At 55.0% G+C, this 14647-nt stretch overlaps 1 protein-coding gene across 2 annotated transcripts in view; it reads left to right on the top strand.

Annotated features, from left to right (window-relative positions):
• Positions 1 to 14647, top strand: part of RPTOR (regulatory associated protein of MTOR complex 1) — a 346910-nt gene that overhangs the window by 318251 nt on the left and 14012 nt on the right. For both annotated transcript variants that reach the window (XM_079903606.1, XM_079903605.1), the window contains 5 exons: positions 566 to 676; positions 6288 to 6393; positions 9311 to 9425; positions 11050 to 11174; positions 12234 to 12338. In XM_079903606.1, the coding sequence (XP_079759732.1) occupies positions 566 to 676; positions 6288 to 6393; positions 9311 to 9425; positions 11050 to 11174; positions 12234 to 12338 (562 nt within the window). The remainder of the gene's footprint in view (positions 1 to 565; positions 677 to 6287; positions 6394 to 9310; positions 9426 to 11049; positions 11175 to 12233; positions 12339 to 14647) is intronic.

Genomic DNA, 14647 nt, shown 5'->3' with positions numbered 1-14647 from the left:
GCACTTCTCATGCCTGACCACGTGCAGTGAGGCAAACCCCTGCTCTGCCATCCTGGCCCCCATTGGTTCTGCAGCGGGGAACAAACTGAACCATTGTCCCAGTGAGCAGAGCCACGTGTTTTAAGTTTTAATGCTTAGAAGTCCCAGTTGGCCCAAGCTCTACTGTGCTCTTATCCAGGAGCCAGAGGGTAGGCCAAGGTCCTATGTGTATGACTGGCCTGGTGGGAGTGGCAGCCCTGGGACCAAGCAACAAAGTCCTCGTGGGGCTGCTGACTCAGCACCGATGGCAAGTGTCAGGGACTCTGCAGCCCAGGCCACCTCAGCCAGCCCTGGGGGATGCTCGACCTCTGAGCGCAGACTCAGAGCCCTGTCCTGACAGTCGGGGTTCCTTGGGCACCAGGATGCAGAAGTGAGGGGACCACGGAGATATTGCCCTCAGAAGCCTGACCCCTGTGCCTTGGTCTCCAGGGATGGACTGTCTCGAGCTCACAAAGAAGTTCGGGGGTGACGTGACTAACTCTGTTTCTGTCTTCTCCTCCCCTCCTCCTTTCCAAATGCCCCGAAGACCACTGACGACCCGGATGATGCTGCCGGGCACAAAAGTTTCATTTCGGCCACAATGCAGACAGGGTTCTGCGACTGGAGCGCGCGGTACTTCGCCCAGCCTGTCATGAAGGTAGTGGTGTGTCAGCAGCTCTCTGGGTTTAAAGCCAGAATCCCCTGGCATGCACTGCCCCCATCTCCTCAGCAAACGCACACAGGACTCCAGAGCCCCGGCCTCAGGCCTGGGTGTCTGAACCCCTCTGCTCTGAGCTCAAGGTCTGATCCTCACTGGTTTGCTCACTGTGACCCTCGGGGGCCACATGCTGTGACTCCTAGCAGCCCAGGTGCAGTTGCGCAGGCCCTGCCCTGAGCCGTGGCCCGGGGCAGGTCCTGGCTGCACAGGGCCCTGCTGTGCCCACTGGCCTCCTGTCCCACCGAGGGTGGCTGTTGAGGGGACGCCAGATTGCTGTCATGGTAGCTGGTATTAACAGGTAAAAAACAGTAAAAGAAACAGACCTCACTTACCTGCCTTTTCCGAGCTTGCCAGTATAAAATGTGCCATTTTGTCTTGATTAGCAAGGTCATCCAGGTGGTCCCCAGGCCTCACTTGGGCCACTTCTGGCTTTGGGGACTGTTGGACTAAGCTAGCTGACTGGGGTAATCTGGCTTATTCCAGGACACTGCCTTCCAGGTTTGATGACGTGACGTGTGTCCTCTTGCTACAGACTCAGGCCACACATTCAGGGTGCCAGGGTGAGACAGGGCAGTGCTGTCAGAGCTGAATCTTCGTGCCCGTCTTTCTGCAGGGAGTGCTGCAGGGGTTCATTTTAGACTTGCTGATCTAAAGCACGTTCTTACAAAACCACCTTCCTCTTCCCTCATAGGTAATGGAAAATTGAAAACTGCAGTTTATTCTCACTTGTATATCAAGCTACATAACCAAGTAATTTCCAGGCAGAGTATTTGGACTCTATTACAACTTTTCTCTGGCCTTCCTGTTTCCCTGTAGTGATACTGATTTTTGTCAGTTACAACACAGAATAACGGTTGTCAGTGCCTGAGGCAGGTGATAGAGTTCTCATTTATCAAGCCCCGTTGCTAAAAAGAAGCACCCTCTCAGTAGCGAAAACTAGGATCCACGGAAATGTCCAACAGGAGGGGAATGGTTAAAAAAGGATGAAGTATTTGATACGATATTATTGGAGCTATTAAAAAATAAAGCTTTGAAATTAGTAACATAAGAAAATGCTCATGATAAAATTTTTTTAAAAGGGAAAAAAAAGCAGGACGTAAACTGGCCACAGGATGGCCATACTTTCTACACTTGGCACGAAGTACCTTTATGATCAGGAAAAAAATATATTAAAGAAATGACCCCGGGACTTTCCTGGTGGTGCAGTGGTTAAGAATCTGCCTGCCAATGCAGGGGACAAGGGTTCGAGCCCTGGTCTGGGAAGATCCCACATGCTGCAGAGCAACTAAGCCCTTGCGCCACAACTGCTGAGCCTGCGTGCCACAACTACTGAAGCCCGTGCGCCTAGAGTCCATGCTCCTCAACAAGAGAAGCCACCACCATGAGAAGCCCATGCACCACAACGAAGAGTAGCCCCCACTCGCTGCAACTAGAGAAAGCCCACATGCAGAAACGAAGACCCAACACAGCCAAAAATAAATTTTTAAAAATAATAAAAAATAAAGAAATGACCCCAAGAGATCATTGAGGCCTGTTACAGTCAACCAAGTGTGTTGTCCACGCCAGGGTCGGCCTGCTCCTGCTGACCTGTCCGCCTGCAGACAGGACATCTCGGGCTCCTCTGGCTAAGGAAGGAGGGAGTAGGCAAACACCAGAATTTGTCCCAGGAGACAGTTCACCACTGGTGCTGTAGGTAGCGAGTTGTCCTTTAGATCTGTGGTACATACCATCTGCTTGAAAGTTAAGGGGGTTTAGTCTAATAGTAATGGAAGTTCAGTTTCGTTGATACAGTCTCCTGCTTAAGGCAAGTGCGGTCAAGTGACTTGGACTCTAGGTGGTTGGTCTGCCATCTCACTGAAACGGCAGTGACTGTAATTCTCGGAAGCTACTTGGTGGGGTGCTGAGTGGCTGTCCTTGAAGTCTCCAGGGATGCCTGTTCTCAGTCATCTACCTGTGGGGAGAAGTGGCATAGGTAATCCAAAACATGTTTCTCTTAAACTTAGAAATGAACTTGACTTTTCCCTAAGAATTTGCTTTCCTTTCCTCAGCACCAGGTACTCAGACTCAGAGTGCAGGTGCCCTCCAGCAGCGCACGTCAGCTGACCGCGGGGGGAGGCTCCGCAGGCGAGGGCTGCGGTTTGTGGGGACCTCTACTTACATGTTCACGTGTTTCACTCAGATGCAGACCCACAGCCACCACTGGAAAAGGCGAAACAAAGCTGCAGGGACAGAGAACAGAGGGCAGGGTGTTGGGCTGGGGCTGGGGGGAGGGCTTGACTACAGAGGGCACGTGGCAGTTTGAGGTGTGGGGGACTGTTCAACATGCTCACTGTGGTGGTGGTTACATACTGTGCCCAAAAGGGTGAAATTTAATGCATGTGAACTGTATCTCGGTCACCCTGATGCTTTATGAGAAGTGTGGCCTGATGATGAAAATGCCCATCGTTGGGTATCAGTACCTGCAGTGAACTCTGATCTGCACTTCAGAGCTTTTTCCTTGGCAGTCAGTGGTCTTCACCCCTTAGATGTCGTGCCCAGAGGTGGCGGGTTGAGCCGGGTCAGCCCGCAGCCAGTGCACACCCTCCCGGTACTGCTGACCCCCGTCATTGTTTGGGGAGGGTGTTTGTTATTAAACGAGGTGAGAGGCAAGCGCAGAGGTACTCTGTCCTGCCACAGAACTCGGCTTTGTTTCTGGTGGGAACCCAGGGAGCTCGGTGTCTGAGAATTTAGCATTGACATCATGAGCCTTCCCCAGGGGTCATGCTGCAATCATGATAGTCACGTGCCTGTCATGAATTTGATCCCGTGCACTTGAACCTCTTTAAATTCAGAGGCATTGAGGGTAAGACCCAGCCCTGTGATTCACAAATTCATCATATGAGAACCTGCTCCACGTGGAAATGCCCGCCCTCAGGCTTCTGCAGACCCTCTGGTCTTCCTTTGTTCCCAAGCCCAGCCTGCCCCAGTGACAGGCGAGGAGCGAGGGGGACACCCTCACCAGCTGTCAGCCGCCAGCTCCTCAGGAGGCTTCAGGAGGCTTCAGCACCGTAATTGGTTTCTGTTTGAGGAAAAGCCAGGAGGTGTTAGGAATTCGAGGAGTGTCGTGATCCTAATCATGTAACACTATTTCCCACACCCACATCCCTCCAGCTCTGCTTAGAGGAAAGCGCAGCACAGTGTGGGTCTGGGCTTTTGTTTAGTCAGAAGCTTTTGTTCAGCCTGCAGAGCCATGGGGGAGGGGAGGAGCACATGAGCAGATGATTAAGAAAGGCTGAGTGGGAAATCGTCTGTCTGGTCCCTCCGTACATCCTTGTCCATCCCGGCCGGCCAACGCCGGCTGCTTCTCATGGCCTCTTCTGCTCTCTTGTCCTCTCCTCGTCTCACTCCACCCTCGCCTCCCACACTGTCCCACTGCTCTCCGCCCCTGCTTGTCCTAGTACTTCATGGCAATTATCCCCAAGACGATGCGTGCACTGGTTCCTGGGCTGCGGTTTAGTTCAGTTCAGTTCTGCAAGTCCTTCTCTGAGCTCAGCAGAGCCTGTATGCCCGTGGGACTGCTCCCGGGAGCGCCACGCTCTGCTGCTTAGGATTCAGCCCAGGGCAGTGATGCCCAGCTGTGCCGTGGAGGTCAGCCTGTCTGTGTCCCCAAGGCACGTGTGGCCACACTCCCATGCGCAGCTGCCTCCCGTCCCCCTTCCTTCCTCCCACCTGCCCCCACCATGGGGAGTACAGTCCAGAACTTCATGCCTGCCTGTCCCACTCCCTTCCTGCTTGTCTAGACCCTTCCTCTAATATATTCCCGCAGAAACGAGAGATTTATTCAGGTGCAGTCTCAGTCTTTTCATGTGGGGTTTTCTTATTATTCTACGTTATTGGTTATTTGTTATTTGTTTTCAAATAATCTCTGGATTGTCATGAAACAAAACCAACTGGTAAAAACCCACCGTCTATCCCAAGTACCTTTGTGGGGTTATGTCTACAGCACTAACTGTGCTCTGGAGGCTCTGGGTGACTTTTCTTCGGTTGTCTCTGTGTCAGGATATCTTTGCTGTTTTGCTGGGTGTAGTTTTGTGATTTTTAAGAGAAAAAAAGGAGTGTAGCAGTGAAATGCTGGAACACAGAGGCCTCGGCACCTGTACACAGGGACGAGGTGAGGTTTGGGGTTGTTCATTTGTGATCAGAGATAACACAGAGCATTCTAGGAGAAGACACGAAAGTGCTCCATGACCATTTCATGTAATAACTGCCTAAAACGTGAGCTGAACTCCTCTCCGTGTAGACGTCACCTCATTTCTCAGCCACACTTACACACGGGCACGTGCACATGACCACGTTCACTGTCCTTCATCCTGATGCTTTCTCCAGGATGAACATGGGCTCCTTCTGCCTGTGTGGTGTTGCCTGGCTGAGTCAAGGCTGGTTAACTCAGCTAAGTGGAAGAAGGGTTTTTCCTAGTTTACTCGATTCCTTTTGTATTTTGGGATTTTACAACTCTGAGTTTTCAAGCAGGGAACCAGAGTTAGCCAGATTGACTATGTGATTTAGGAGATACATCTTTTTTACATGACAAGTGATTGTTATGAATAAAGTAGACTTAAATCATAACTCATTATTTGCTAAGTGTGGCCCTCTCCTAGGCACACCCATCCGTAGCCCACAGGCATCCACGCCATGCACACACGCCAGCCATGAAGCGAGAAGGGCCCTTATCCAGGAAGGGGACTGTTCCGCAGCATCCATATACTCCACGTGCAGATAAACTCCGTCTCTTGAAAGCCGATTAGGGAGGGCAGAAGGGTCGAAGCTCCCTCCTCAGTCTCCACCTGTGCGGAATCCGATGCCAGCTTCACCCTCTGCTGCATTAGGTGGAGTGGGGCGGGCAGCAACTCCCAGAGAAGACCCCACCCTCAGGCCCGGCCTGCCTCTCGCAGCTGTCACAGGGTAGCCGTGCCCTGGCTGCTGTCCTCTGTCATTTCTCATGAGCTCGTTCATCTTCTAACCAGATGCCTCTGTTCCCTTTGGCATCAAAGAATAAAAGCAAAAGTCTCTGAGCACAGCCCATCTTTTTCCGATTTTGCATTTAAGGGCAAGAAGGAGCAAATTTAGTGTCTGGCACAGCAGGGCCCTTTGTGTCCCCTCCTTCGGAAAACACCCAGCCCTAATCCCTGAATCTCCCCTCAAAATCTGTCTGCTTTGAAACCAGCCCCCCTGCTGCCCTGTCAGAGTGCGAGACTTCTGGCTTCCACCATTGGGCCGTCGTGGGGGCAGGGGTTTCCTAAGTCTCCACTCCGTGTCCCCGCGCCGGCCAGCCCTCCCCCCACCCGGTCCCAGGTCTCAGAGCCTCTAAGCCCAGCGGGCAGCAGTGAGCGGCACTCCCAGCATAGAGAGGGAAGCTGCTTCGGGGGTCCAGTGACCAACCTCTGACTGTAATGCTCTGCTCTAGCCTGCGGTAGGACACTGGACACTGGGCTGACCAGAGAACCCAGATTCTTTAGCACCTGCGGAGGACGAATCCTCTTATCTGGAAATAATTGTTTTTTTATTGTTGAAGATCCCGGAAGAGCATGACCTGGAGAGTCAGATCCGCAAGGAGCGGGAGTGGCGGTTTCTGCGAAACACCCGCGTCAGGAAGCAGGCGCAGCAGCTCATCCAGAAGGGTAAGCAGTGTCCCCAGGGGCCACCGCGGTCGTTGAGCAGGCGCCCACCCGCCCTTGTGCAGGGGAGAAGTGAGGCTGGCAGAGGTGCTCGAGGGAGGGAGGAGTGCCAAGGTGGGGGCACCATCCGCCTGCCTGACAAAGCCTGGTCCCGGGAGACTCTGTGCCTTTGCCCTCAGGGAGACTTGGAAGCTCTCTGGGATCATCGTCCAGGGAAGCTCCTGTCTTGACTGGCAGCTTCTGGGCAATTGTGTCTTCTGCCTTTTGTCGTTTCCAGAGAGGAAGGAGCAAGCCCTCCGCAGGCCCTGGGGTCCACGGCGGAGTGGGCCTGTGTCCTCCCCATGGGGACAGAAGACAAACACCAGGCCCTGGCTGTGTTTACCTGGACCCCACCAGGCCCCCAAATAATTGCTCTCTATCACCCAAAGCTGTGTATCAGTCACATTTTGACCAAACCTTTTACTAAATTTGCCAACAGATGCCCAAACCGCCCACTTTGCATGCCCCCCAGCCCCACCCCCCGGTGAAGTGGCAGTGAGCAGCGTGGACAAGTGGCTGCCACAGGGAGGGCTGCTGGGCCGCGGGTCCTCCTCATATTGGCTGCAGCAGCCCCCCAGGCACTGAAGCAGGGTGGGAGGGGGCAGCTGAGGGCCTCCACCCTGTGATCAGAACAGGGACAGAGTACTGGGGCCCTCACCATCCCCCAGAGACGAGCCTCTCTCCTCTCCCTCTCCCAGCAGTACAGCCCCCGCTGGCCCTGGAACCGACCCAGTCCCACAGCTGTGAGTGCACAGGGCGTGGGCTGGTCTTTTGGCTCTGCCTGAGCCCTCATTGCTGGGCCAGCTTTGGGCGGTGGACTGACCCTGCCCAGGTACCGCACAGAGTGGATAAGCAGGCTCTTAACGCTTCTGTTGAATTATTGTCGTGACCTTGCCTCCCTGTCCTGTCAAATTCTCTTGATTATTACCGGTTACTTTTTAAAGTTGAGGGTGAGAACCCATGAGACCGTCCCTGCCTGCAGGCAGCCTGGAGTCGGGGTCTCGTCCCTGGCCTGCCTGCCCAGGCCCATCGCACTCCTTGGCCCACTGAGCACTTCCAGAAGCAATGCTGTTTCGGAAGCACTTCGGCACGTGTTCACAGTGCTCTCCGTGAGATGCTCGGGTCACGTTTCATTAATGTGCGGTCACTTCTGCTAAAACCAATCTTGGTTGTTTGTAACTCGCCTCTATGAAAGCACTGTCGCAGCTGGATGTAAAGCCTCTGGGGTGTGGAATTGAGAGTCTGCAGCTTTCTCCAGGAGAGAGCGAGCCGCCCAGCATGATAGAAGCTCTCCGCATTATGGGGTCAAGGGCCTATTTTCTTGGAAGTTGGTGGTTCTTTAGAACCCCAGGCCTATGGACGGGGACAGCAGAACAAATTGGTTTCTCTGTACCCACGGGCGCAACCTGGGAGCCAGTCTGCTGCGTGCAGTCGGACATCTGAACGGGGTGAAATTAGAGCCAGCCACTCGAGAAACAACTAGGTTTTCCAGACAAAAAAGAAAAGAAGTATCTCTGTAAATTAGGGTCAGGGGTTCTCTTTTCCAGTCTTTGTGGAAAAAAAGAGGTCTGCTTGTCAGACACACACCGAGAGGAACTGCTGAGCCGCTGAAAACCTTAGCAAGTGAGCTTGCTGACGGGAGCATCACTGCCGGTGGACGTGGGCAGGGAGGACAGGGCCGCTAGTGAGTCCACAGCCTCCTCCGCTACCTGCCGCACTCAGAGCCTGGACTCCTCATGAAGTTGTAGTTTTATCTGAGGCCAGCGGTGTGCTGGGAAGGCTGTGAACGGTAGAAGTATGGGAATCACACCTGCAGGCCGAGCAAAGTCACCGGACAAGTCAGCGAGGCCCCGGAATACGAGCTGAGAAAGTTAATGCTGCCTTTTCTATCCATGACCCCTCCGGCCACCCCCCATGACACCATGACTTTGCCATCATACATGGATCTCTGCATGTCTGCAGAACACCTGCAGTGACTCAGGACCTGGGTATCCCCTCATCTTTCCTGGGTCAAATCACGCCTCTGTCCTGAGGAACCCATGGCTGTGGGGGGAAGGCACCTCTGGGCAACAGTTAAACCCTCTGGGACCTGTTTGCCTGTTAGTTTAACCCTGTCTTGATTGTTGAGTGGTTTTCTGTGTTAGTTGTTTTAGCAAAGGGAGGCGGAAAAGGACTGAAATTGTGGGTGACAGTAGCTCGCCCGGCCGGCGCCAGGTTCACAAAGCGTGAGCAGCTCCTCTGTGTCACCCAAGACTTGCGTCCAGCCACTGAGGAGGGGGTGACTCCGGGACCTGAGTGTCACAAGGGCTGCTCACCCTCTACGACGTGCAGGGAAGAGGGGCCACCATGCCTGGCTCCTCTGCATAAGCCTGTGTCATTCTCCAGAAATGTGTGTGAACCTGTCGGATGCTCTTAGCAGTTTTATCCTCTTTTCGTTGTTCTTCTAAAGCTCCTTCAGGGCCACGAGGATTTTTTCCCAAGTGGCTGTATTGGGGCCTGGTGAACAAATCCCCGTTCACATCCTTGGCTGGATTGCAGACAGCGATGGCCAAACCGAGGCTTCAGCCTTGGGTCTCAGTTACGAATCTCAGCCTTACTGAGCTTTATTCCAAAATCTTTGGTGCTCTTTTCCTAAAACCTTAACCAGTGTGCACTGATCTGAGTATTGCTGACGGGTTGTCGCAATTATATATCGAATGCTAGCCATGTACAAGCAGAGGCAGGGCCCTGCTGTCAGGAGCCCACCCCTGCGCTGTAACCCCTGCTTTCCTCTGGGCCCCTCCAGGTCCCCAAACATTAGGGACTGGTGTCGGCCTTGGTAAAATACATCATTGACATTTGCTGCAAATTGAGACCCATAGTCGTGTGTTTCCCTGGGCAGGTATCACAAGGCTGGACGACCAGATATTTCTGAACAGGAACCCTGGTGTCCCCTCCGTGGTCAAGTTTCACCCCTTTACGCCGTGTGTGGCCGTCGCTGACAAAGACAGCATCTGGTACGTGGGGCACTTGCAGGGCTGGCGTTTCAGCTGGAGAACAGGTAGCCCCTGGGAGGTGTGGGCAGGATGCCCCTGCACCCTCCTGGTGTGGAAGCTCCTCAGCCCGGGCCTTTGGGCTGTTTCAGGGGGGGAGGGGTGCTGGAAAACGTGCAGAGAGACGTCCCTCCTCCTGGTGTTGCCCGCGCCCTCCCAGGGTTGCACTTGGCCACGTTACCACGGGTGTTCCAGAGGCCTGAGCACGGTTATGTGTGGGCCGGGACGGGAGCTTCTGGTACGAAGATGGAGCCATTCCTGTGCAGTGAACAGAGACCGGTGCACAGGGGCTCATCAGGATCCCACAGTGACAGGACATGTGAGGAACCCGCTTGTGTGCAAGGGCAGCAAGTGTGTGAAGGGGAAGTGTCAGTAACAAGACACCATGTTAATTCATAGTGACCATTGCCCTTATGTCACTGAGAAAGCGCTCACTTGATGGGAGAGAACCATGGACGCGATTCTTTTTATAGCTGATAAAATGGATATAATTCTTTTTTTTTTTTTTTTTTTGGCTGTGTTGGGTCTTCATTGCTGCACACGGGCTTTCTCTAGTTGCGGCGAGCGGGGGCTACTCTTCGTTGTGGTGCACGGGCTGCTTCTCATTGCAGTGGCTTCCCTCATTGTGGAACACGGGCTCTAGGCGCGCGGGCTTCAGTAGTTGCAGCACGTGGGCTCAGTAGTTGTGGCTCACAGGCTCTGAGCACAGGCTCAGTAGTTGTGGCACACGAGCTTAGTTGCTCCACGGCATGTGGGATCTTCCCGGGCCAGAGATCGAATCCGTGTCCCTGCATTGGCAGGCAGATTCTCAACCACTGCGCCACCGGGGAAACCCAAAATGGATAGAATTCTTACCTGTTTCTTATTCCTCTCCTTTTTTTATACATAACATAAAATTTACTGTCTTCTCCTTTTTTAAGTGTGCAGTTCAGTGGCATTAAGCACATTCACCTTGTTGTGCAGCCATCACCACTGTCCATCTCCAGGACTTTTTCATCACCCTAAACTGAAACTCTGTCCCCATGAAACACTGACTCCCCCTCCCCACTTCCCAGGCCCAGCACCCCACACTCTACTTCCTGTCTCTATGAATTTGTCTATTCCAGGAACCTCATATAAGTGGAATCATCTAGTATTTGTCCTTTTTTTGACTGGATTATTTCACTTAACAAAGCAGGTGTCAGAACTTCCTTCCCTTTTAAGACAGAATAATAGTCCATGTGTATGGACCACATTTTGTTACATCCTTCCTCCATTGATGAGCATTTGGGTTGCTTTCACCCTTTGGCTGTTGTGAGTGACACTGATATAACCTGGGTGCACAGTGTATACCCAGAGGTAGAATCCTGGCCAAACGGTAGTTCTGTGTTTAGTTATCTTGAAGAACCACTCTTGTTTCGCATGGCAGCTACACCATTTTATGTTCCCACCAGCAGGGCACAGCATTCCAGTTTCTCCACATCCCTGACAACATTTGTCCCTTTCTGTGTTTTTGCTGGTGGCCGACCTGGTGGGTGTAAGGTGGTATTTCCTTGTGGCTTTTGTATTTCCCTGATCACTAGCCTTATTCCTCTCTTATTCCCTGAAGTTTTTGGGACTGGGAGAAAGGGGAGAAGCTGGATTATTTCCACAACGGAAACCCTCGGTACACGAGGGTCACGGCCATGGAGTATCTGAATGGCCAGGACTGCTCACTCCTGCTCACAGCCACAGGTGAGTGGGGTTTGTGTGGTGGGGACCTAAACCGCAATGCAGAGGTGGTGGGGGACAGATGCAAGACCCCAGCACGAATTGGCACAAAGCTTCCTGTGACCTCGATTGTTTCTTCTGGCAAAGGAGACTAACCGCTCCCAAGTGGAGGCCTCCATCATTAAAGGCACACCCATGGGGAGAGGTCCTGCTGGCAGCCCTCCCCAGGAAAATAAAGTCCAGCCCCGGTCCAAAGCCAGCCCCCTGGCAGACATCAGGCAGGGAGGGGGAGGACAAAAACCCAGAGTGGTGCGGGCAGCCAGTAGGGTCAGTTGGGGGTTTGAGGACAGATCACACCGAGCCTCTCTGAGCGCCAAAGAGGAGGCAGAGAGGGTGATTCCCCGGACGCAGAGACACAGCAGAGGAACCCAGGGCCCTTCAGGAGTCGGGTCCCAGTGGAGGTGCAGCACGAGGCTTCACTTCTCAGCAGAGATCAGGCAAGTGTTTCCCAGTGTGTCCCCAGATGACCTCATCCTCCCTCTGCAGCTTGAGGCAAGGTCATCCTTGAGGGCCTCATGTGAAGGGCTAGTGAGGCCAGAGAGCAGGGTCCTGGGGGCAAGCAACACCAGGAGGAAGGAAGGAAGGACAGACGGACAGACAGCCAGGTGGTGGACCCACACACTCAGGCCCACCTGGCTGCCCATCTGCCGGAGAACACTGGGGCCTCTGCCCCGTTCTGAGCCTGGAGAGGCAGGAGGAACAACCCGCCCATTTCCTGAGTCTCGTGTGAGGGGAGGTGGGGAGAGAGAGGCCCTGAGCACCGTCCCCTTGAGACTGCCTCTTCTTGGCAGGTGATCCCCTCGGGGGGGATCGGGAATGCTGAGGCGGAGGCACAGCCCTGAAGCCCAAGGTCAGGCCAGAAGAGGCCTCACTCTGCCTCTGATAGGCTCCTCACCAGACGAGAGACCCATCTGTCCCTTGGGCTGGGCAGCCTTTGTCCTCCTGTGCCTCCGGGGGAGGGCCCTCCTCCCCTTCCCAGAGCAGCCAGGCCTGCATTTGAATATCCTCTCTTGTCTCCCCAAGATGACGGTGCCATCAGAGTCTGGAAGAACTTTGCTGATTTGGAAAAGAATCCAGAAATGGTGACGGCCTGGCAGGGGCTCTCCGACATGCTGCCCACCACCCGAGGTGGGTGCTCCCCGGGGTCCTGCAGGCGCTCAGTCCACTCAGACTCCCCAAGTAACGACCCAGCCAGCCTCCACCTTGGGAGACTCTGCTCGCGGGTGGAAGTCCTGCCGAGCTCTGACCAGCCCACAGCCCCCGTCCTCGGCTGGAAGCTCGTGTTGCTTGTGAGAGCGTGGCCGCGGCAGGGCCTGGGGCTGCATTCTGTGCCCCTCGTGCCCGAGTTAATCGCCTCTCGGTGATGAGCACACAGCAGGCGCCCCAGTTGTGTCTGGTCCTACGGGGGAGGCCAGTGCGCTGCCTGCCTGCCCTGGGCTGACAGAGGCGCGGCTGCAGCACCCACCGGCCACTGCTGTGCGTGCTGCCTGTCGGTGTGCATGGCTGCCCCACGCCCAGGGTGAGAGACACCAGCACCGCCTTCCGGTCTCTGGGTCCAGCCCATTGTCAGGAGGTCTGCACCTCTCAGCCCCGCGCTCGCTGTTCACACAGCATTAATGCGGCCGCGGGTCTGGATTTCCAGGGACACCCTCAGCCGGAGCCGCCCTCCAGTGTGGTCGCAGAGCTGCTGCCAGATGGAGGCGGGAGCGGCTTGCTGTCGGCCCCCTGCTGGCCTGGGGTCTTCGCATGTCCTCGCGTGGCCGATAGGTGCCTCCATGGCTGCTTCTGTCTCCTCCGTCAGAGCACTTGTCCTAGGGAGACGCCGACCCCTGGGGGCACAGCTGGCTCCACGGCAGACACTTCCGTATGTGTTAATTTTTAAAATAGCCATGTTTTTACATTTTCTTCAGGAACAAAATGGTCATGCATACCCACCTCCACAGGACCCAACACAGCCGTTTTCTTGTTGCCCAGGCCCCTCTGGGCCCAGTCCTGGGCTAACGTGGATGACAGCTGCCATCACAGGTCCCTCTGTCTCTCTCTTGCTTTTTCCAACATTGGAGCAAAAGCCTGATCCCTGCCCTGCAGCGCCCCCGCCTCCCACCCGCTCAGCCCCCAGCCCCACCTCAGGCCCGCCTCAGTGCTGCTGGCTGCAGCAGAGCAGGTGGCTGACGGCCTCCCCGTGGCTCTCAGGTGCTCACGCTCACAGGTTTGTTTCACTGCGGGACACGCTGGACGAGTTGAATCGTGGTTTTCAGTCCTTAGCTTCCTGCTGCCATCCAGCAGGACGGGACACACCCCAGGCTCCCGCCGTTCTGCAGACCCCTGTGCAGGGAAGGCAGGGGCTGGTCGAGAGCAGGGTCAGCCTCCCGGCAGGGCCAGAGGATGAGAAAGTGGGGAGCCCACTGGCAGCCCAGTGGATACACTGTTGTCTAGTTTATTCCTCTTGCAGCGGCCTACCTACCTGCCGCCCCCAAATACCTGCCACCCCCAAATGATGTGTCTGTGGTTTTTTACCCGCGATGCCACTTGCCTTTGCTCTAGTGAAGGTGAAAGCAAGGGTGGACAGCATGCAGTTTGGGAGGGGGGCAGAGAGTCTAGCTGGGAGGAAAGGAGGCTGAGGTGACAGCAGTACAGTCTCAGGGCTCCCCTGCACTTGTCTCCCCCAGATGTCACCTGTGTGAGCTGCTCCTGGCCCAGGTGTGCACTGCAGCCCTAACTTGAGAGTGGTTCCACTGCTGTAGACATGTTTGCTACAGACTCCTTCCTGCTGGACCGTCTCCCTTTCCTGGGTTTCAGAAAGCCCCCCAGGAGAGGCACTGTTGCTGAGGGGTCAGGAAGCTGGTGGGGGTCTTACCTCCAGGTCTTTATCGGCAGGTGGGGTGAGGGGGGCTTTGGGCAGGCACGCAGCACTCCTCGGCGGCTAAGCCAGAGTTCATTTGGTCTGCCCCCTGCCTTTTGACCAGGCAGCTGTGGGCTTAGCAAAAAGGAAGACATTATTTCCTTGTTCTTTCAGGGGGATGGAAGGTGGAAGGGGTGGTGAGCCTGGGAGGCTGACTGCTCTAAGGGATCAAGACAGGAAGGGCTTGTGTGCTGCAGGGCCCAGAAGGGGCACACTGAGAACCGAGGAGCCTCTCCGGGCCCCACATCCTTCAGTCTCCACAGCTTCCCTCTGCAGCACGGGGATCGCAGCCCCAGTAGGGCTGGAGAGACCCCCGATTGTAATTTCTATTTCAGGAGCTCAAGCTCAGTAACCGAGGGGCAGGTCTGGTGGAATTCTGACCCCTGTGCCAACTTCTCGTTGCCTTCTGCCCATCAGCACCTTGTTTCTTTTTCTTCACCCGCCTTGGCCTCTGACTTGACAGTTACAGAGCTGTGGGCTGGGACCCTGCGGGGAGAGCTAGCAGCTTCCACAGCAGTTGCTTGTCAGCGTCTGG

Source organism: Stenella coeruleoalba (genome assembly GCF_951394435.1).
Source record: "Stenella coeruleoalba genome assembly, chromosome: 19".
Taxonomy (NCBI): domain Eukaryota; kingdom Metazoa; phylum Chordata; class Mammalia; order Artiodactyla; family Delphinidae; genus Stenella; species Stenella coeruleoalba.
Note: the sequence above shows the minus strand (reverse complement) of the source record. Positions and strands in the feature narration are given on the sequence as shown.